The sequence below is a fragment of the Lissotriton vulgaris genome, chromosome 2_1 (assembly GCF_964263255.1).
Source record: "Lissotriton vulgaris chromosome 2_1, aLisVul1.2, whole genome shotgun sequence".
Lineage (NCBI taxonomy): Eukaryota > Metazoa > Chordata > Amphibia > Caudata > Salamandridae > Lissotriton > Lissotriton vulgaris.
Genome location: NC_141687.1, coordinates 869,516,002 through 869,540,230, shown reverse-complemented (window position 1 = coordinate 869,540,230; position 24,229 = coordinate 869,516,002). Strand labels below are relative to the sequence as shown.

The 24,229-nt window shown below is 45.9% G+C and overlaps 1 protein-coding gene across 1 annotated transcript in view; it reads right to left on the bottom strand.

Annotated features, from left to right (window-relative positions):
- The window catches only part of RIC8A (RIC8 guanine nucleotide exchange factor A), a 196,755-nt gene that overhangs the window by 160,903 nt on the left and 11,623 nt on the right, over positions 1–24,229 (bottom strand). Inside the window, exon 2 of the mRNA XM_086956380.1 lies at positions 23,486–23,533. Coding sequence (XP_086812506.1) covers positions 23,486–23,533 — 48 coding nt within the window. The remainder of the gene's footprint in view (positions 1–23,485; positions 23,534–24,229) is intronic.

The window sequence follows — 24,229 nt, the reverse complement described above, 5'->3', positions numbered from 1 at the left end:
CCTAGCCCGGCCTCAGACATTCCGGCACCACCCTCCACCCAGGAGGTGAGCGAGCTACTTGGCCAGTCAATGGGAGAAAGAGGTGTCGATGGTTCTCCCCCGGCCAGTGCCGCTCGCCCATCGCCTCCCCGGGCGCTGGCTCCACCCCCCTGCTGGGTGTCTGGACTCCCTCATCCCGGACCTCCCGACCTCCAAGTGCGAGGGTCCGGACATCAAAGCACGCCAGCCCTATAACTGGGGCAGCTCCAGAACAGGAAGGCAGTTGTATCTTGGAGTCGAGAGACGAGAGAAGAACTCATCCTGGACGGACTACTGGCGCTGCCGTAGCTCTGTCCTGTGCACCATCGTCCTGCCTGTTGGCGCTGCCACAGCCGTCGTAACCTTCATTCTTCACCGTCGTCCGGATCTGCTGGCGAGGCCGCGGACCGTTGTAACTGTCATCTGCATCGGGACCTGCTTGGCTTCTCCACGGCCCGTCGACCATCCTTCATCCATCTCGGGACCTGCTTGGCTTCTCCACGGCCCGTCGACCATCCTTCATCCATCTCGGGACTTGCTTGGCTCCTCCACGGCCCGATCAGCAACCACGCCGAGCTCGAGGATTGAGAGCTATTGAACTCATTGGTAACTAAGACTGTCCCGCTACCCTTTTCCTCAACCAGAGATCAGAACCGAGGGGACCCCTGAGTCCAGACCTCCTTGTATTATATCAACGTAACCTAAGAAGTGCATATAAAGTCTCGTTAACCTTCAATCTTGTGTGGTGTCCGTCTGTGGGGGGGAAGTTACTTATCTGTACAGTCGTTGGAGACGGCTCTCCCTGGAGACCTCTCCCCGTAATCTCGGCCGACCCTCCCGGTCCGTCTAACAGCTTTCAAACAAATAAGTCACATTTCTTGGTTTGTATACAATCATACAGTTACATTCGATATACATTCAATAGGAATCAGTAGTAAATCAGTCAATAAGTCCCATTGTTGTTCGGGTATTGTCAGTTATTGTCCCTCATCTCCATCTCCCTGGTAGGTGAGATACACAGTTCACTCTGGTATACATTCCACTTGCTCAATTTTTTGTCCCATTTTTTAGGGAAGCCTCTTGATTTAAACACCTCTTTTTCTGCTATCATACACTTGCCTAATTCCTTAGTCCAACCCTTCGGCGATGGCCTCTCTTCCACCCCCCATTTCCTTGCAATTGCGCGTTTCATCAGTGTGTATCCCAGCGTGGTCATTTGTTGCTCCACTTCCGTGAGGTCTGTAGCCTCCCATATGTTAAGGAGTCCCGGTTGGGGTGTTAAGTCAATCTCTTTTCCTAGCGCCCTCTGCATGTGTGTTGTAGCCCTCTCCCAAAGACTTTGTAAGTGGGGACACGCACATATTATGTGGTAGAATGTGGCTTTGCGGTTGCATCGGCAGAGACACTGCGCATCTTGTCTCTTTCCTATCTTTGCCAACGTAAACCCTGTGAAATAGGTTTGGTGTAGAATTTTCAATTGGATAAGGCGGAGCCTGAGGGGAATGGCTGCTTCTCTCGGGACATCAGTGCAGTTTGCCAATCATCATCTTCTAGGTGCCCCACATCGGCCTTGCCATTTCTCCAGAAGAGTATGAAACATATCTGGCAGGTTGTTACATAGTGTCTTATATGTTAAAGATACAGCTTTCTCTAGTATAGGTTCCTAAAGCTAACGGTCCTCTAAAGGGGATGACTCTGGTATATTTGCCATGTTTGTGAGTGCAGCATGAAGGGCATGTCGTACCTGTAAATAGCGGAAGGTCTCGCTAGTTGCTATTGTTCCCTTAGTTCCGCAAATGTTAATAGCTCCCCCTATTCACTAGGTGGCCTACTGTGGAGATTCCTATAATATCCCATCTGTCAAAGCCTGGTTGATTACAGAGTAATCCAAGCTTTTGCGATGACCATAGTGGGGTGGCCTGTGTCAGTACATCTGACCAGGCAAGACGCTCGTTAGTTTGGCGCCAAATCTCTACCGTGTGGGCTGTTGGGCCCAGATATCGACCTTTCCGGCTTTTAGAGTAAAGGGCTCCCAGGTAGCCCTCCCTTCCCATTGATATCTATCCAGCAGATATGCCGGGTCCAACGGGGAGCGATAGATCCAGTGGTTCACCACTATCAACTATGACGCCCAGTAGTATAAACGCATATCTGGAAGAGCAATGCCTCCATCGTACCAGCCCTTAGTCAATTTAGGTAATGCTATATGGGGAGCCCTCCCATTCCACAGTAGCGTTCGTACCTCACTCTCTATCTTTCTAAATTAGGACTCATGGACCTTAAATGGACAATTTTGCAGGATATACAGAAAACAGGGAATGGCAAGCATCTTAACCCCTTCGATGCTCATGACGAGCTCAGCTCGTCATGAGGCACGGTTGAGCTGTGCTGAGCTGAGCTCGTCATGAACAATGGTAAATCTGGGAATGCAGCACCGGGGGGGGGAAACCTCTAGCAGCCAAGGTGTTAAAAAGGGCGGCTCGACCCAGCAAGGAGAGGAGCAATGACCTCCAGTGCCTAAAGTCATCTCACAACCACTCCAGAGGGATGGCTAGGTTTCTGTCGTAGAAGATCTGAGGGTCAGGAGTGATATAAATACCGAGGTAACGGAATCCCTCAACTGCATGTCATAACCTGGCGGGAATTTAGGAATCGGCCCATGAATTGCAAAGATCACTGATTTGGACCAGTAAATAATTAAATAACCGGAGTATCTACCGAAGTTTGTTAATATATTTAAGATTCTGTTCACTGATATGGAAGGGGACACCAGATACATCAGGATATCGTCTGCGTAGAGGGATATCCTATCTTCATGTCCTTCTGCCCACTTCAACCCTCTGATCAATAGATCCACCCTCACCCATGAGTGCAACCTTGTCTTGTGCCCCTTTTTAGTGGAAATATCCTGGTTAGGCGATTGTTAACTATGACCTGGGCTTTTAGGTATATGTAAAGCATCTGACCCCAGTTTATGAATTTTGGACCGAACCCTAGGCGCTGAAGCACTTCAAAAGGGTATGGCCATTCCATGGAATCGAACGACATTTTGGCATCCAAGGACAACACCATTGCGTCTTCCTCTATTAGTTGTTTGCGGCCCAGATCATTATGATCATTATGAAGACGATGGATATTTGAGGCAGTGTTCCGGCCCAGCACTAAGCCAGACTGGCCCACATAAATCAGTGAGGGGATCCTTGAGATCAGGCAGGACGCTAGGAGCTTGGCGAGGATTATTTAATGAGATTGGCCTGTAGGATCCACAGTTATCAGCAGGTTTCCACCGCTTACGAATGACTACAATAGAGGCGTTGGCCCTCCGGTAAGACTCCTTTTTAATAGCTTTCATTATACATTTCTCGTAAGTGGGGCGCCACGTGTGAGGCCGTTGTTTTTAGAAATTCAATTTAGTTCCCGCTGGGCCCTATCGCTTTCCCTGACTGCACACTGTTCATTACTAGATGAATTTCGTCATCTGACAGGTCCTCCTCTAGTGTATTCCTATCTTCAGTGGTTAGGGTAGGCAAACGGATATCAGCTAGCAATTGTCGGGAGTCTTCAGCCGTAACCGTGGTCGAGGAGGTGTAGACCCTCTCGAGGTGATCTGCAAAATGCATCGGCAATGGCTTGCGGTTCTGAGATGCATTGCTTGTTGCTAAGCGTTATTCTGGGTACCCAGCGCTCTTCATGTTCCCTCTTTTCCAACCACGCCAGCATCCTTCCTGCTCTAACTCCCAGTTTGTAGAGCCTATGTCATGAAGAGAAAGATCATTATTGAAAGTAAGTAACTTGTTTAACTTGGAGGCTGCTGCTTGCTCGGGGCAATGCTGGAATCAAGCAAGGAAATGCAGAAATCTTGAGAGGCAAGTGGTCTTGCAATCCATTGTTGACAAACTGAAGGATAATGTGGCCCAAGGAGAAGGTGCTGAACAGACAACGCACAAACAGTGAGTTAGGCCTTGGAAGTTCTGCAGTGACTTCCACTGTGTGTACATGCAAATCAGTAGGTACAATGAGTGGAACAGTCAGGATCTGAACACACAATGAAAAACAGTTCTGAGTAGAGGTATTGATCTACAGATACTCCAACTAGCGGATAGGAAGTGGCAATTTGGGAAAATAGCAGAAAAGATGGGATGAGGTGCCATTTTCCAAGGGATGCACCTCCCTTCATTCTGTTACTGGTGTGTCATGGGACAAAAAAGGGGAGAGAGGTAAGAAAATTACTTTTTTAATGTTTGAAATGTTATATTTAGTGTGGTTTTGTGCTGCAGATTACACTTTTGCCTGCATAAAGGAAGCTCTTCGATTTTCTTCTACTTTGCCCACGAACTGAGCACAGAGTACAGTTGAGAAATCCTAGCCAATTTAAATTCTACTTTTGTCCCTCAACAAACATGTCCAGGGGTAGTGACCAGGACTGCTCTAGTGCCTGTAAACCTTCACTGATGAACAAGCACTTACCACACCCTAAATACCACAACATAAAATAACATTTCATAGGAAATAAAATAAGAAATTAGCCATTTTTATAATAAACAACTGTTTTTGTGCTTATTTCTAAATTACGCAAACAGCGCCACCATGTGGCAGACTGTCATAAGTGCTGGTGCAGGCAATTAAGTGCCGATGCCCAGCACCAGAAACCAGCAGCTCAAATTAAGCACTGGTGCAGGGGCCGCCTTTGTGCTTCGATAAAGTGAGGGGAGACTCATTTATAGCAGGAATGCTATATTTAATTTTGAACTATTTATTTGAGGCCGTTGCATTTCTGCACTTTGATTTATGCCTCACGAATGGTGCAGTGGCCCGTTTTGCTCTTTTGAAACATGAGGTCTTTCTATGGAGAGGCCAAGCAGGGGCCTCCTTTACTCCTTTTTAGGTTTCGCCTGGGCCGGAGCACTAGCTTCGCCCAGGAGAAATCTTATGTTCCTACAGTGTGGGGCTTAGTCCCGCCTCTGTCTTCCATTGGCTAGCTCCATAAATGGAGGCTAGCCATTGGAAGTGAGATATGTCAATCATGGTCCGAGGCGTTCCGGGGATGTTTTTCTCATCCGGCCCCTTTTAGCACGTCATGCGGCTGTGGTCGGATGTTATATATTTTATTTCAACTCCATGTTTTGATCATTTGACGGATCAATGTCCAGGTGAGTGCGCCCCCCTCCCGCTGCCTGTTTCCGCCCCCCTCCCGCTGTCCGTGTGCCCGCCCGCCCCCCCTCGCGCCGAATGTGTGCCCGACCGCCCCCCCTCCCGCTGTCCGTGTGACCAGTTTAAAGAAACCTAGAAAAAAAACGATTCTGTCCAGTGTTTCAAATACAGACAAATACACAACGGGTAGGTTGGTAGGTAAGCCATACTTAAGCCCTCCCCCCTCCCGCTGTCCGTGTGCCTGCCCGCCCCCCTCCCGCTGTCCGTAGCCGCTTCCTCTGCTCTTACGGGGACACGGGTAGTCAGGTAAGTTTTCTTTTTTTTAAATGGATTTTTTAACCCCCCCGCCAGTCCCGTCCCCCCGCGCCAGTCCCGTCCCCCCTGCAAGTTGTAAGGAGAGAGGAATAAGCCATACTTAAGCCCGCCTCCCTCCCGCTGTCCGTGTGCCTGCCCGCCCCCCTCCCGCCCGCTGTCCGTAGCCGCTTCCTCTGCTCTGACGCGGACACGGGCAGTCAGGTAAGTTTTTTTTCTTTTTTTTAAATGTATTTTTTAACCCCCGCGCCAGTCCCGTCCCCCCTGCGAGTTGTAAGGAGAGAGGATCCACCGGCGGAGACGCGTCCACGCAGACTGTGCAGTGAAAGGTTTAATGCTTCAGGTTAAAGCAACGGCAGCCTTAAAACCCCTTTTCAGTAAAATCCCGGGGTACGATTAGTTCAGTCACACTCTTCGAATTTACCAGATTGTGATCGTAGATTTTTTTTTCATACCAGCACGTTGCGCAATCCACATTTCTATGTTACTCTTTAGAAGGGTTTGTTTTTATGTATAACGTCCAGTAACGACGTTCTGTAAATGCAGAAGCTTTAAAATCATCAAATTAAATCAGTTACTTGTTTATTTGAAGCATTTCTCACGTCATGTCGTCTCGTTGGAAGTTTTACATACTTTTTTTACGTTTGTCAAAAAAAGTCTAACTGATTAAGCCAAATCAAGACGCACGAAGTGCTTAACGTGCCTTCAGAAAAAAAAGCCATTTCGACCCCGAACCTTCCTTGCTGGTTATGTGGCGCCGAGCCCTACGTTTGACAGTCTAGAAACAAAGCAGTGCAGAGTGAAATACAGTTTCAAACCTCTTCCCTTTTTACCGGCTTTGTTGACACTCCAGCATGTATTTGATTTTTATCCCTTAAGTGTAAATAAGTTGCAATCATTAGAATTCTGTGAGGTTTTGTTGTGAGTTTCATTGTTTCATTGGCGTGCCTCATTGGGCAGAGGAACATGTAATTGAGCTTTACTCCTTCAATAATCCTAAAAAAGCCTGTTACCCCGAAACTACTGTTTATTATACTAGACCATAGGGTTTCGGATCTAGTTGGGCGGACGTTCGTGGGCTCGGGTTCTGTTTTTGAGTCTGTGGCAGAATTGCTAGTACACAAGTCAGTTGTCCGTTTTGTTACTCTGCCTGGTCTAAAAAGTGTTGTGTACGTGTGCATAGTGATGGTGCAATTGTACGGACATGTAAGAGAGTCTGTATTTGACCAGACAGGTATAGATGCTCACAGTCCATGTACATCTTGCTATATCGGGACAGTCAGACTTCCACTGTAGACCCCTGTCGCAGCCTGTTAGATTACAGATCCAACAACACAAAGCTGCCTTAATAATCCTTCAGTCCAGAAGTAGGACTTGGCTTTGTGCCAGTCGAGTGCAGATGTCTGCACAACTACTTTCAGATGCTTGACCCCGGGCTTCGTGCATGTCTTTTAAAGTACAGAGAAAGATGTGTTTACAGTGTTTAAGTTTGACATAAAAAGTAACATTAATTGGAGGAATGAGTCTGGCAGCTGCATACGCTGGCGGTACTGATGGTGGAGTGGGAGAAGCTCAGCTTTGTGTAGTTGAGGAAAGCCCTACTTGTGTATTTAAATGCCTTCTCCTATTGGAGAGAGTCCTGAAAGCTGGAAGTCACCCCCCCCCCCCTTTGCCCAGGTCTTATTTCTGCCAGCTGGCAGTGAAAACCGCTCATTGCAGGACCACAGCGAACTGTTCTTGATGCCATTGTGCTGTTTCTTTGTACTCTTCATTGTGACCTCTTAATTCACCCTGGATGTTCATCTGGTGAACGTGTGAGCCTGGCAATGGCTGCCTTGAGGATTCGTATGTTGGGTGCATTCTGCTGTGCGCTTTTGCATTCCATCAGTTGTTGATGACGGTTGGAGTCCATTCTAAACTTTGTAGGAAATATTTCTACTGTGGTGGTGCTGTCCGTCAGCTAAGATGAAAGTGAATTTTTATGCCCCTGGATGCTGCTCAGCCCCAAAATATGTTAATTGTAGAGAATCATTTCAATGCTCATGCAAGTACTGATGCCTTTTTAGGAGATTTGAGAGCTAAGGTCTCAGATTGAGACTCATGCAGGTTGCTACTAGTTGCAATCCAGGAAGGAATTTCCTAATGTTAATAGAGACTATAGTCCAGACCTAGGTTGTTTTGTTTGATATCAGGGTCTGTTAAATGTTCTGGTTCTCAGAGCAACTTAACATTTAGTTCATGTTGTCTGGAATTTGAGGCTGATGTGCCAACAGGTGCTTATGCAACTGTTTGAGTCTCTGACCATCCATGACTCCTTTATGGTGGATACAAGAATGCTGCCAGCGGCATACAAACTCCTCAGAACTTTGCCAGTTATTACTATTTACATGGTGTGTACCTCTTGGGAATTTTATATGGCCTCCAAGGTGAAGAACATTGGAATTGTGATGAACTTCAAACTTTGCCATAAACAGGAAGCTTTTCATAAGACTTGCCCTGTTATTTATCTCTGAGAGAAAGTCCTCTTTCCTTGCTCGCTGTTCCCTTATACACAATCTTTGCAACCCCCCCGCACCCCAGTATATTTTGGACAACAAAGGGATGAAAAGATATGCACACTCCAAATCCAAGGACTCTGGCAGAGCACGTTGCAGCTTTGGGGGCAAAACAGTTTTAGTACAACAGTTGTTCTGTGGCATGCCTACCACAGGATTGCAGAAAACAGCAAGAACACATACATTTTAGCAACATTTTTTAAACCTTCCAGTTTAATGAAGCCTTTGATGACGTTCCATCTTAGGCCCCTTATCTCTCTCTTTATGGTACTTAATAACTTATTGGGTGCACTAAAGTCCAGCTTATTTTGATGTGGCATGTGTGCATCTTATTATATTGTTTTAACTTGCTTCTTGGTGCCTGTCTTTACCTAATGAACAGAGCATCAGGACTGGACAGGGCCTGCTCAAATCATTTGCTCAAACAAAAGTAAGGCCCACCTGCACCCTAAGCCAATGAAGACTTTTACACTGAAGGGCATCCTGAGGTTCTTTACTCCTCCCTTCGGTACATAGGCGATGATGATGTTTTTACAGTCATTAACCAGTGACTGGGTGATGGTAACTTTAATTGCGACATGGAATATTTTATTTTTAGTATTTTACTTTTAGTTCCCTGCCCCCTCGCTGTGCTTGCTCTCCAGAGTGTGTGTGTGGCTCTGGGTGGTTGTGTGTGGTTCTGAGGGGTTGTTTGTGGCTCTGGGTGGGTGTATGTGGCTCTGGGTGTGTGTGTGTGTGGCTCTGTGTGTGTGTGTGTGTGACTCTGGGTGTGGCTCTGGGTGTGTGTGTGTGGCTCTGGGTGTGTGTGTGGCTCTGTGTGTGTGTGTGTGTGTGTGTGTGTGTGTGGGTGGGTGTAGCTCTGGGTGTGTGTGGCTGGCTCTGGGTGTGTGTGGCTGGCTCTGGGTGTGTGTGTGTGGCTCTGGGTGTGTGTGTGTGTGGTAGATATTGGCACGGCCTGGGCAGCATGGAGGAACAGTGTGTTTGTGTAGCTCTGCTATCATATTCCAAAGAGCACCGTGTCCTTATGCGCCTGGATCCACTGTGCAGTTCATGACGACACACGTGGTGTTGAATTTCAGGCACATAAGGGGATTTGGGAAAGGAAGCTAGCTGTGAGTGCAACGCAACGAGGATGCACTTTACATAAGAGGGGATTTTCTGTGCTTTGTTAAGGGTTGTTTTTTCACATTGGGTAAACTTATACTTCGGCCATCAAAGATGGCCTTAGAAGGCGCATTTAAGAGATATTACCCCCCGCTGTCCGTGTGCCCGTCCCCCCTCCCGCTGTCGTGAGCCAGTACCCCCTCCCGCTGTCCGTGTGCCCGTCCCCCCTCCCACTGTCAGGTGATTCAGTTCACAAGTTTCTCTATGCAAGTCCCAGCGCCCCCTCCGCCCCCGACACGATTCTACTTGGATCATTTCTACAGCGCTGGCTGATCCGGAGTCAGTCACTCTGTCCCCAGCGCTGCAATCGTTTCCAGTCTCCTCTCTTCCATCTCCCATCTCAGCCCTCCTTACCCCCTCCCTCTTCCACCCACCTTCTCTCCCATGGAATCTCGTGTCTTCATCTTGGCAGGCTGCCCCACCTTCACCTCGTTTGTTTTGTCTGCACTTTCAGCTTTTAAGTGTTGTGTGAGACACGGCTGCTTGCACAGAGCTGGGTGAGGGATGGGCCTACAGCACAGGGCGAGGAGCTGTGTATGGAGACGTTGGTGTCCTGATGAGCAGGGTGGTAGTGCTGTGTGCAGGAGTAATGCTGCAGGGAGGAATGTGGTGCTGTGTGAAGCAAACTTTTTGTTATCATTTCGGAGGGTTCTGCTTGGTGGAAAACAGTAATGCTGAGGTGAGCAAATCCCAGTGCTGTGAGGAGCAGTGATGCTGTTTTGAGGAGAGTGGATAGTGCTGTGTGTAACAGTTATTGTACAGGGAGCACATTGCACCATTGCTGAGCTGGGAGTGCACCGCTCAGTTCTTCCGTAAGTATGGTGTGTAGTGTCCTGTTGAGCCTTCATGCTGTAGTTCCAAAAGTACATGCTGATGTACAGCACTGCAAGTGGATACGGCAGTGCCTGACGAGAGCATCCCATATTATCAAGCAGTATGCTTTCTGGAGGGAGCCTTATTGGGCAAACTGAAATCAAGATGATCGTCAAATGAAGCTTGCTTCCCTCCCCCCTCGCTGTGCTTGCTGTGTGTGGCTCTAAGTCCATGTGTGACTAGGGAGTGCAGAGTGACTAGGAAGTGCAGAGTGACTAGAGAGTGCAGAGTGACTAGGGAGTGCAGAGTGACTAGAGAGTTCAGAGTGCTAGAGTGTTCAGAGTGCTAGGGAGTGCAGAGTGCTAGGGAGTGACTAATGAGTGCTAGGAAATGACTAGAGAGTGCTAGGGAGTGCACAATGCTAAGAGGTGCGGAGTGACTAGGGAAGCTAGCGAGTGCTAGGGAGTGCACAGTGCTAGGGAGTGTAGAGTAACTAGGGAGTGCTATAGAGTTCTAGAGACTGCAAAGATTACGCTAATAACAATGTAAGTGACAATGCCATTTATTTATCTGTTTTCAAAACCAACACATAAATAAAAATGTTGTCATTAACAATGCCAATAGCTCAAACTTTTCCAAAGGCGAAACCATTGCATTGAAAATGCTTGTTAGGTTTTGCCAGCACATCAATTGCACTGTGCTTATGAAATCTATTGTATTTAATATAAATCTTAAAAGGGGCTTACACCCACCTTCAATTTTCATTGGTTGGTGTACTTGCCACTTACTTTTCCTCCATTTCTAATGGTTGTAGCATACCATTTCCTATTGTTCCTTTCCTGTGTTTCTCTTATTAGTTTCTCATGGTCCAAGGACTATTTTCATCTGCTTTTGTGCAACTATTTTGTTTTACGTTTTGCCTGTACAGCGCTTGTGCTGTGCTTGTTTTTCAAATGCTAGCATTTCTGTCAGGAGACTTAAGTGGTTTCGCTGTCCAATACGTTTTTTTTTTCATTTGTTTATCTTGTTTTTATCACTCCTGCTATACCTTTCATTTCTTCCATGCCTATTCTTGCTCACCTTTTGGCCAAGCCCGCCGTTCTGTCCCTCACAGGCACCTGTACTGCTGGAGCGCTCGCGCTTCACACCTTGTTTTATGTCCGGCTGTATCATAAGCATAACGGACACACCGCAAGTGTCTTGTCCATAGAGGCCACAGCGAGGCTGGATTACAGCCCTTGTTTTTCATCGGTTCGGATCATTCCCCCATCGTTGTATGGCTACATAGCTTAATATTTTCCAACCTTTCTTAAGAAGGTACGCCACATTACCAAGCGTACTGTTTTTTCTCCCTAAGTGTGGTCAGCAGCAATCTTTTATTACACGTGGCTCCCGTTTTCTTTTTCCGTCTCCTTGGGGATATGTGAATTACCGAGCATTGTATCCCTATATCTCAGTTTAAAAACTATTAGCTGTGATATACTAATGCTATCCCTTTTCTTTACACCTCATTTACAGCGCCCACAAAGGGTACCCCATGTGAGTAACCCTTTCCTTATATAGCACCTTGTGGTGTGTGCCGTATTCCTTGTCCGTCTTGTTATGGTTTTGTTTCTTCCAAGCTTCCATCAGATGTGTGAACTCGCACAATACCTCATAGCCTATAATCCCCGCTTTGGTCACCTTAATAGTCTTAGCCTATGTTCTTTACCCACAGGTGTATCCCATATCTAATGGTCCTGATGAGACCCCATATCGCAGATGGGGTTCAAACGTTGTTGACAGTGTTGTACAATGAATCAATTATCCAATTCCTTTCTTATTGTTAAAAGGGTTGAAGTATAAAAAGAGTCTTATTTGTACAAAATACCAATCATTGGTCCTTTGCCAGAATTTTGGATACCTGCCATTTTGTTTCTTTCTGTATCTGTATGTATTTTGTGTATTGCCTATTAGTCCTTTATCTTTAGGTTCCTGTTTTTCACGTGGGACACCATGCACTGCACATATTAGTACTGCTAATATATATAATTTTCTCACAAACAGTGTATGACTACTTTGTTCAACTTCCTTGTCTGTATCCTCCATACAGCTTTGTTATGCGATGGTGCTAAATGCAAATGAGAAATAAGCTGCCTTGCCTATCTACTCCACTTCATTCACCTCCTCTGTGTACTCGCAGCACCAAGATATTTCTGTCTGGTGGTGGCGCTTTATGTAAGTGGAAGCAGACAATTAGAGTGCTTTCAATGTGGCAGAGGCAGTGTTTCACTTTTTTTTTTTTTACAATTGTTTGCATTTTTATACAGCACAAACTAAACTCAAAGGTATCGGAGCACATTGCATAAGCACCAGTTGCAGTACACATGGACGCGCTGCCCAGTGCCAGCGGGGAAAGAAGCTTATTTGTTTTTTCCTCACAGTTTTATATAGTGCAAAGCCAACCCAAATCTTGCCAGAACGGCCCGTGAATAATGTCCTCTAAACACAAAAGACACACTTGTGGCTGCTGAAAGTGGATCTGAAATCAAAATATCTGAATTTGCAGCATAACTGAACAGAAGCACTTTATATTACCACCTGTAACTGCAAGTTATAGCACTTTCACAAAGTTTCTTTAAATTGTATTGCTCTACTGCTCACCAAGCTAAAACTTCTAAACAAGCATTTGCAATGCAATAGGTCTCGCAGCATTCAAGTTTGAGTTATTGGCATTGTATATGACAATGTGTTGCATGAATTTTTTTACAAACTCTGTATTGGCTGGTGGTGTTTGTGCCCGGTGAAAGCGTGCACTGACGGATTGTGGTGTTTGTGCCTGGTGAAAGCGTGCATGAACAACTTATGGTGTCTGTGCCTGGTGAAAGTGTGCACTGACGGCTGGTGGTGTGTGCCTGGTGAAAGGGTGCACTGGCGGCTGGTGGTGTTTGTTAGCGGTGAAAGCGTGCACTGATGACTTATGGTGTCTGTGCCTGTTGAAAGTGTGTACTGACGGCCGGTGGTGTGTATGCCTGATGAAAGCGTGCACTGATGGCTAGTGGTGTGTGTGCCTGTTGAAAGTGTGCACTGATGGCTGGTGATGTGTGTGCATGGTGGGAAAGCGTGCACTGACATGTTTAAAAGTAAAGTGCGCCATACTGTGATTGCTACAATAGTTAATTGTGGATGTGTTAACAATTGATGCGTGCACTGACGGTTGGTGGTGTGTGTGTGTGCCTGGTGAAAGCGTGCACTGACGTCTGGTGCTGTGTGCGTGCGGTGGAAGCGTGCATTGATCGCTGGTGGTGTTTAAATAGCAACATACTTGGGTCCAGCATAAAGAGCACTCTTTTTAAACAGGCATTAAGAGTGAGACAGCACACAATGATCCAATGGTAATTACTAGTTGAAGGCAAATCGCATATAGAACATTAGGAACACTGCAATTGTTTACATTGATTCAGACGGTCCTTGCTGCATTCAGGACATTATCAAAAATCAGTCTGTTTCGTGAGAAGTAATACCTTACATCCTAAACAGCTGTTTTAACAGAATGTTACCGACTTTAAAAAGAGAGATGCCTAAAACGTTGGCAGGGAGGCAGCATCCTGAATTTAGGCCGTATGAATGTCACTTCATTGTTTAACTGAAAGAAAAAAGCTCAACTATAATAAACTCCTAGCCAACGCTGCAACACCATTCTGCCAGCTAAGCAAGCGGAGTAAGAAGGGATGCGTGGACTTTACCCGAAGGTGTCAGAGCGCTTCACAATAGGAACAGAACTGATACATGAGAACATTACAAGTGAGCAAATTACAAAAGCAAACGTTACATTACATGAGGCAAAAGTGACAATCGTGAGCCAACAAAATACAAGAGGTAGCAAACGGTGCAATACAGGGGGAAAGAGTGACAAGTGTGCAGGTTACAATAGCGTCAATAAATGGAGGACACTCAAACACAAAAACAAACATTACGTAGGCAATGGTGACACTTGAGCAAGAATTGAAAGCAAACAAAATGTAAGAGGTAGCAAACGGTGTGATACAAGATAAAAGTGACGTGTGCATGTTGTAAACGAGTGCCAAACATAGGTAGAAGGATAATACTGCAATAAATGGCAGACTCTCACACCACAAGAACACACTGGGAAGGCACTTCCATAGTCATGGAAAGAAGAATTTTCTATAATGGAAGGTCTTCCTTCAGGTAAAAGAGAGGGCGTGAATTAAGTTTTGAAGTGTCTTTGAAGGAGGAGAACTTTGAGGTCAGTTTTGAAGGCTGCCTCTCTCACTCGCTCTCATACTCGCTCACACTCTCTCTCTCTCTCATATCGCGGCAGCAGCAAGCACTTGATTGTAAGGGCCAAAGAAAGTAAAGTAGTTTAAAAAGTCCACCGCACCATTCATGTAAGTGCATGAGGTGGCATCAAATTTACAGGTCCCTCTCGCGGCCTGCATGACTCCGGGGGTACGCGCGCGGTGGGGTAGGAGGTCGGGGGTAATGAAATAAATACAGTAATAAAAACATATAAACTAAACTTACGAGATGAGGGCACCTCCTCCGCCGGCGGCCGATCCTGCGTCATAACATCACGTCTCCCTCAGCCCCCCTCTCTGCCAGATGTCCCATCTGCTGGGGCCCCTCAGCGATGCTCTCCTCTTCCTTTCTCTCATCCTTCCGGCGCCAGACCACTCACCCCAGCCGGGCCCGGTCGGATTGGAGTGATTAGTTTGGCAGTACCAGCCTCGCACCCGCAAATAAACGCTGGCGTCGTTCTCCACAATGCACCGGTGTCCTCTGATTATTATGACCACCGCCACCACTTTGCCCAGAAAACCTCATATCTGCCAGCACAGAGATGCCACTCACTCACCACACCACTGCCACGTGCCCCGTACGCCCGTCTCGCCTGGTTGTACTTGGGTGTGAGTTGGGGAGGAGCCCTTCTGGGGTGTGGGGTGCAGCCTTCCTGCCACCGGCGCGCGCCTGAGACAGTCTGAGCAGGAGGGTTGATGTTCAAGGGCAGGGGCCGCCAGAGACTGCCCGGATTAAGCAGGGACGGCCTGGGTGCAGGGTGCGGCTTGTGCATAAGGATTGCCTCGGTACATGGGGCAGCCTGTGTGCAAAGCACGACCTGCGTGCACACGGGCAGCCGGTGCCTAAAACAGCATGAGCATTTATTGCATCATTTATGTATATGTATATAGCGCTATCACTGCGTGGGGCACCGAAGCGCTTGCCTACATAGGCAGCATGCTATGCCATGTAGGGTGTGGCGAGATGGGTGTTGTTCTTGGTTTCGCACCCATCCTACATGGTGTACACGGCGCGGCCTGCCTACAAGCAGGGGCGCCCTTTGCTATGCAGCAGGGACCGCTTCTGTTCATAGGTCGGTCTGTGTTCACGGGGAAGCCCGTGTGCAGCGGACAATCTATGCACAGCTGACCTCGTATGCAAATGAGGTATGCTGCCGAGGGCGGCCGCCCTGTGCGCGCGCGACAGTCTCTGCAAGAGGGAAACAACCTCTTTCCAAGTGGTACACTGTGTACAAGGGTCAGTCTGCGTCCCTTGGGCAGTCAGTCTCCTAGGGACAGCCTACGCGGAAGGGGCAGACACGCAGTCCGTTTTCATGGGCAGGTCGTGCTCAAGAGACAGCCTACGCACAAGAGGATACCACCGCGATCCCAAACTGAATCCCACTGTCCAACCCTGCCCGTTCCGCACCCACTGGTGTTTGGGAAGACCCCTACTGGTCGGTCTCCCCCCCTCCCCCAGGTAACCCAATGTTAGTGAGATGCACTCTACCGAGTAACCAAGAGACAGCCGTCGGCGCCAAGATACTGAGAACATTAACAAGACGTGTGCAAAAACTAAACCTGCCGTGGGGCGGGACTTCCGTCTTCGGAAGCCCGCGCCCACGGAGTGCCTAGACAGAAAAGCAGTGCTGGTGCCCCGCGGAGGCTGCAGAGTCCGGCGATGCGGTGAGTGAGTTTAGTTTGGGGGGGGGCGTGTGTGTGTGTGGGCGGGGGTTGTCTGTGTGTGCGCGCTCGTGTGGGCGGGGCACCGGCGGGGCTGGCTGGCTGGCTGGGCTGGGGAGGTGTGGTGTGGTGTGGTGTGTGTGTATGTGTGCACTCGTGTGTGTGTCTCTGTGTGCGTGCGTGATCATTGGTGACTGAAGAGCCTGCCAGAATCGGAGCGCGCGACCTGATCCGATTCCGGCAGGCTGCATGCGTGCGCGTGCCAGTCTGTTGTCCCAAACCTCGTTAGTCCTTGAAAGCAAAACTGACTACAATAGGACTCCACTGCGACAATCGCTTTCGCGATTGCATCGCAGTGCGAGCCCTAAAAAAAAGAATATTAATCACATAGGCGAAACCTATTGCATTTTACCAATGCTTGTTTAATACAAGCAGTGCATTACCTCCTTTTAGTTCTACAACTATGTGGTGCTTTTTCTCATTTGATATACAAGGTGGATTGGCCTGCTTTATTTCCAGGCTTTTGTTGTCGACCCGCCCTCTATCTCGCTAAGGTTAGGCGGTGGGTTGGCCCGCCTTGATATTGAAAAGGTTTTGCATGCTGCAGACTCAGGTGGTGCACTGGCCTGCAGCAGAGAGGTCGCTGCAGCACACAAGCCTATTTTCTTCATAATTTAAAGAGATTCTAGCAGAGTGTTAGCTTTACCTGTTCACAGTTTCAGTCTTGTCTTACAGAGATGGGCATGGCCTTAATTTTATTAGTAGCAGGTGGGCTGCTCTTGAGTTGTTGTCAATTACTTCAAGTCACAGTTTTTTTTTTGTAACACTCCACTGCATAGTACAGGCATTCCAGTATGCCCGGGGCAATAAATGAAGTTTTTACCGACTTCTCTGCTGCCGTGTGCTTTCTTTGCTGCGGAGCCTTTGAATGAAATTATTTACCATGACAGCTTCATCGTGGAAGAGATGCACCACCTGGACACGCAGGAAGGAGCCTTGGAGAAAGGGGCCGTTGTGCGGGGATCGACCTAGACATGTAACGGCATAGCAGAGCGCAACACTGATGTGGATGTTCGAGCTAACCGGGGCATACTGGAATGCCTGTACTACGCAGTGGAGTGTTACAAAACCACTGTGACTTGAAGTAATTGAATGCCAGTGTGGAACCCACTACGGCTAGTAAATGAAGGCGATACAAACTACAATTCCCAGCAGACACTTAAAGTCACGTGCTACTATAGCGCTTCCCAAGCGGATCTACTAAAGCTAGTAGGAACTGGTAATTGCACAAGCCATTCATATTTAAAACAGACTGCCATCCAGCCCCAGAGGAAAGTGCAGGATAGCACTGAAACGCGTCGGGCAAACAAGATTAAAGGACGGAAGCTGGGACATCCTCACGCAATAAATTACGTTTTTACCGACTTCTCTGCTGCCGTGTGCTTTCTTTGCTGCAGCGCCATTGAATGAAAACATTTAACACGACAGCTTCGTCGTGGAAGAGATGCACCACCTGGACACGCAGGAAGGAGCCGTGGAGAAAGGGGCCGTTGTGCGGGGATCGACCCAGACATGTAACGGCGCAGCAGAGCGCAACACTGATGTGGGTGTTCGAGCTAACCGGGGCATACTGGAATGCCTATACTACGCAGTGGAGTGTTACAAAACCACTGTGACTTGAAGTAATTGAATGCCAGTGTGGAACCCACTACAGGTAGTAAATTAAGGCTATACAAACTACAATTCCCAGCAGACACTAAAAGTCACGTGCTACTATAGTGCTTCCCAAGCGGATCTACTAAAGCTAGTAGGAACTGGTAATTGCACAAGCCATTCACATTTAAAACGCACTGTCATCCAGCCCCAGAGGAAAGTGCAGGATAGCACTGAAACGCGTCGGGCTAACAAGATTAAAGGATGGAAGCTGGGACATCCTCACGCAATAAATGAAGTTTTTACTGACTTCTCTGCTGCCGTGTGCTTTCTTTGCTGCAGAGCCATTAAATGAAAATATATATATACTAGCTGCCCGTCCCGACGTTGTCTCGGTATAAAAAAGATTTACTTGAAGGACGGCAAACTTTACCGAACGCTACCCCACCCCTTTCCAATGCAGCAGGCGTCTTAGAATGCACACGCCCAGACACAACAACGCTGAAGGGCACGCACACCTCACGGCGTGCACAAACGCTAATCTCATCACAGTGAGTGCGTTTATCCCCGGTTGAGATCGGTAACGCTTATGCCCTCAAAGGTTGCTTCGCAACATATGTTATTAACGCCGCCTGAATGGCAATGTGCGTGAATGCGGCGCACCTTGTGTCTTCTATACGGACATGTGAGAAGTGATTCTAACACGTGAATGGAAAGGCGTATTACTGAATGATGCGGACATTTTTTTGTTATAAAATTTGTTGCACTCCCCTCTGAGAACGCTGTTGTGGTACGCCCCTCTCAAAAAGTATAATGTGTGTACTTTGACACGGCTACGACTACGCCCCGACAAGCCCACCGTCCCTTTGAGTGTGCAGTTTGACACGCCCACGCCCCTCTGACAACGGTTATGGCCACAAAGTAAAATGTGTGTAGTTTGACACGCCCACGAACACGCCCCCGACACGCCCACGTCAATGCCCACACCCACAAGGGACTACTTTACCCCTAAGGTTCTTTGACGTTTCTAATGTATATGGTTGCCACCTGTATAGCCTATGTCCATCTGCTGCAACTCCCCTTTCGAATGCTGTATTGGGTGTTGTGATTGGTGCTGTACTTCTTGAGTATATCTATTACCTACTGGCGGTCACCAGTAGGTATATATAGTTAGGATTTTTTTGAATAGGGATTTCTGAAAATTCTATGTTGAATAACTTTGGCGTTGATAGACGGAATTGGCTGAAAGTTTCAGGACAATGGCACATTTTGTTTCTGAGCGTCCCCTGAAAGTTTCGTCAAGCGGGGGCCGAGAAAAAAGGGGGGTCCCAAAACGTGTTTTTAACATTGAGTTTTCCATAGGGCGATTGGACTCACTTTTAGCTCGAACGGCTGAATGGATTTCTATGAAACTTGGCAAAATTGTAGTGACTGTTTGCCCGATGTGCCTTTGCTAGGTCTCAAGATATGTGCTCCAGTGGATTTTGAGAAATTAACCTTCAAAAAAATATATAGGTCTGTGACAGCGTCCCAGGTTACCGCCCGGGTTCGCGTACCAGACGCGTAACGGAACTTCGCGAGGAGAAGCGGATTGGCTCTCCGGTGACTCTCCATTCTAAACAGTCCGGAGCGGCCGCCATCTTGTCTCTCGGTAGGATCGAGAGACAAGAGGTGGAAATAAACGAAGGGGGGAAATGAATGAAAGGGGGCAAGGTAGACCCCTCCTGACCCCCTACGATTGATGTGGGGGCTATTAAAGGGCCCCGCGGGGCAAACAAATAAAATAATTTTTTTTTCGATTTTTTGCGGTGGAAGCGCTACCCGGTACGCGAACCGGGTAGCTCACCGGTAGCGTAACGGGAGTCTGCCATCTTGTGTTTCGGACAAATTTAGTCACAAGATGGAGGGTAAACAATGTTGGGAATGGGTATAAGGGGGCACGGGAGACATATCCTGACCCCCTAGGTTTTCTGAGGGTGGCTGGGAAGGCCCATATATGTAAAAAAAAAAACCTTTTTATTTTAAATTTTCGCACGATTAGCGCCCGGTCCGCGCACCGGGTAGCGTTCCGGAAAGCGTAACAAGGGGAAAACCAAGGGAAATAGTAAAATAATATTTTAGAGTGCTTTGTGGTAGGGTAGCTCTGAATAGAGCTGTTGTGTTGTGTGGGTGATGTAAGTACCAACATGTAGGTACCAATGAAGAGTCTAAAATTCAATGTACACCGTCTCCTCTGTAGATATTTTGTATGTTCTAATATGGGTTATTTAAATGTAAATGTGTGGAAAAGCACTTCATGCTTTAAAGCAATTGTATTTTTGAACTGATTGTTCTTTCCTCTTAGTCCTCCTCTTTGTTTTTTTCCCCACACTCTTCTTCAGCATGATAGTTGATAAATTAGTTCCCTCAAAAAATGTATATACATAAAAAAATTATATTAAATACATATAAAATATATTTTTCCTTTAAAAGAAGAATACATTTTACAGCTTTTGATATTTGTTATAAAAAACCATTGAAATTCACTGAAAAAACCATAGGTTATAAACCATATATAGTTAGGAATTAGCATTTACAAAACCTTGAAAATTCACTGAAAAAACCATAGGTTATAGACCATATATAGTTAGGAATTAGCATTTACAAAACCTTATTTTACTCACACAAAACCATTGAAATTCGCATATATAGTTAGCTGCACTAACTATATATCGCGCACCCGCAATCCACTGCTAATCATGTCACATATTACATCATTCATGACATGATCAGTAACATCACTGATGACATCACTGATGACATCTCAAATGACATCACGGATGACATCACTGATGACATCTCAAATGACATCACTGATGACATCTCAAATGACATCACTGATGACAACATCCAGTGACTGTATGTTTCTGTAAAGTTAAAATGTCTTACATATTGAAGAATGAGTGGATGTATAAGTGTCTGGATGAAGGATTTAGTAGGTGCATGACTGACTGTATGAGTGAGTGATTAAATGTGTCTCACTGAGTGCATGGGTTAGTGACTAAACTGTCTTAATTTGTGCATCATTATGTCTGTTGTTCTGTAAACTGCTGCATGTGTTGATCAGTAGCTATATGAGTAACTATATGGGTTATTGATTGGTTGCCCAAGTATTTGTATGGGAGACTGAGTGTGTGTGTGGGTGGCTGGGAGGTGTGTGACTCTGTGCATAGATGTGTGAGCAGTTGATTCACTAGATGTATGGGTTCAAAAGTGCATGTGGAAACAGCTGTATGGGCGGTTGACTGTGTGCATGAGTGTATTGGTGAGTGAATGGATATCTCAGTGCTACATGTCAAAGTAAGTACATATGTAAAACACAGTACATGTGAGAGTTGACATATATAAATAACTGTGCATAAGAGCCAGTGAATGTGTGAGTGGCTGTATGGATCATTGTGAACTTGTATAAGGGATTGTATAAGAGAGTAAATATGTGTTAGTATATGTTTGAATAAGTAAGGTGTGTATAACTGTATAGTTGAGGAAATGGAGGTGTGATTGATTCTTTGCATGACTAACTAGGTGTGTGAGTAACTCCATGGATGAGTGACAGTCTGTGAGTGTCTGTTTACACTGAGTGTATCTAAGGTTATATTAGAGTCTGAAGAGGTTCATCGTATTATCACATGAATGATGTCATCAGTGATGTGATCAGTAATGTCAAATGAGATGTCATCAGTGAAGTCATCAGTGATGTCATTTGAGATGTCATCAGTGATGTCATTTGAGATGTCATCAGTGATGTCATCAGTGATGTCGCTGGCCATGTCATGAATGATGTAATATGTGACATGATCAGCAGTGGATTGCGGGTGCGCGATATATAGTTAGTGCAACTAACTATATATGCGAATTTCAATGGTTTTGTGTGAGTAAAATAAGGTTTTGTAAATGCTAATTCCTAACTATATATGGTCTATAACCTATGGTTTTTTCAGTGAATATATATATATATATATATATATATATATATATAGAATGGGACACTTAAAGTGAAGAGGAGGTAGTGTCTGGATTACTTACTAGTAATCCTCATTACTCTGATTCTTCCTTATTCGTCCCAGTTCTTATGGCCCTCCCTACCCCTCCTCAGTCTTATATAAAGGGTTTGTTACATACAGGAAGTAAGGCTGTGGGAGAAGGATTTTATGGCAATAACCCATGGAGTAAGAGAAAGTAAAAAAAGGCTTTTGAATTGGTAAGTGAGTGGCAGTAATTCTGTCTCGTTACTCACACAAGTACTGAGATGGGTAAGGAAGAATCGGAGCAATGAAGATTACCGGTAGGTAATCCAAGCAATATAGGCCACCTGTGATAGAAACACTATAGCGGGACAGAAGCTAAACAGTTTTCTTATCTGGGGATACTTTTTGCCCAAAACGAGATTTGGTCCCAAGCTGTCTCTGCGAAAAAACTTGAGCTTACTAGATCAACCGCTGCACTTAAAATCTTCTCAAGTAAATTAGGGACCAGACCCCCTGTAGAATTGATAAAAATATACAAAGCCAAATGTGTAGCAGGTGCCACCTATGGTAGTGAGGTCTGGGGCTTCGCAAATTCTTCTCCTATTCAGGTCGCTGAAAACTCTTTCTTAAAATATATATTGGCACTCCCCAAAAGCTCCTCCAATTTTAACTGTCACTCTGAATTAGGCCTTTGTTATATCTCAGACCTGATTAAAATAGAGCCAGTGCTGTTATGGCACAGAGACAACTCACTTAAACAGAGACGTTCTAACAGACATTTTAAAACTGGAGGGCGCTACTAAAATACCGTGGGTGAAGTATGTTTTTAACTTCCTGAAAGACATTGGGAGAGAGGAATATTTCTTGAATATCACAGATATTCCAGAAATCTCACGAAAAGATTTAAAGAAGCAGGGGTTAGCCCTCTTAGATTTCCTCCGGGTTGCTGCAGAGGTCCTAAAACCCTCTGTTCAGCAGCACCAATTGGTTTTAGCAACTTTTAAGATTCAGCCCTATCTAATTTATGTAACTAGTAACTATGAGGTTTTTTACTCTCACGCTTCAGATTTAATATCTTCCACAGATTGGTCAGTTTTCCTACGATTAACAACTGGACGCACGATCTACCATGTTGTCCCTGTGATAATGTCTCCTCCCAGAGTACCATTCATGTATTTCTATTCTGTAAATTTTATCATGAAATGAGGAAAAATGTTCTATTGTTATTTTTAAGAGTACTAGGATTTCGTCATTGCCGTGCGGCGATGATTAGTATGCAAGCATTAGACAATCATGTATCTGTAGCAACAACGACTTTGTACCTAAGGAATGTGATGATTATCAGGAAACGTATGACTACATAACTGCACTTTAAAACTGAAATTGTATTTTTAAACTGTAAATGTCTTATTTATGAATCCAATGAATTAATGTATTGTATATTCTTCCTTTATATTGTAATCTGTAATTTTTTGCTTGTACTTTTATGATTGCACACAACAATCGAATAAAGATATTTTGAATTGAACACTACAGTAACCTCCACAAACCTATAAAAACCCAAACCCTGACTAATCTCAGATCTGTACCTTTACACCTTGCTGCCCTTTTTCTTTTGTTTCTTTGTTTTGGCTTGAGGTCGTCCTGTCCTGCCCATTTCTAGTGGTCATGGGGCTGTCTGCGGACATCATTTATGGAACTTGCTAAAGATAAAGACTATTCAGAGCCCATCTCACTTCAGTGAAGTCTGAAGAGTGCTGCAAGATGACATGCAAATCCTACTCCTCTACTCTTCCTTACAGGTATTTTCCTCCTGTTAATATGGCTGTGACTTAAATTTTAAGGCTCTCACCTTTCTGGTCTCTGTGTCCTCATTTTCAAACGAAAAGCACAAGGAAGTCTGGAAAAGAGGCACAGAAAAATGAAATTAAACTTGGAAAAGCATTTCAGAGATTACAGAGTTAACATCGAACAGACAGGAGTAATTAGAGGGCCTGCAAACAAGCACCCACAGGCACATGGAGAGGGATATTTCACTCACTTTGTACCACAATAAACTCTGCACTAAAACAACACCACAGACGGATGTCACACTCGTCTTGAGCCACACGTGTTAACATTCGCCTGGGCCTCTTAGTGAGTCCTCAACTACCCCATACAACTAATGAGGACTGCCTGTACATGTTCTCTACAATAGTTTGATGCTCATACTTGCTTTGTTCCACTCATGGTGTCCACAGTCACCTGTAGCTGACATTCGCCCTGTACAACAGAAGCTGTAGGCATTCATCCTGCACCACAGATTTAGACCAAAATTGTTTGAACTATGGTTGGTGTCTATACTTACCCTGTACCGAGTGTAGTGTTGTGTGATCATGTGCAGTAGGACCCGTATGGTCCTAGGCAGATTCCTTACAAAGTTACGTAATCAGTTTGGAGGTATTTAGGTGTGTTTGGGTGTGGTCATTGTAAATGTAAATGTGTTTGTATTTATATAGTGCCTTCTACCCAGAGGTCTCGTAGCGCTGTATTTATACCGCTGTGGAACCCTTCCTGGCTTTTCCTGTGACATGTCCACTCCTGGGCACCCCCAAGG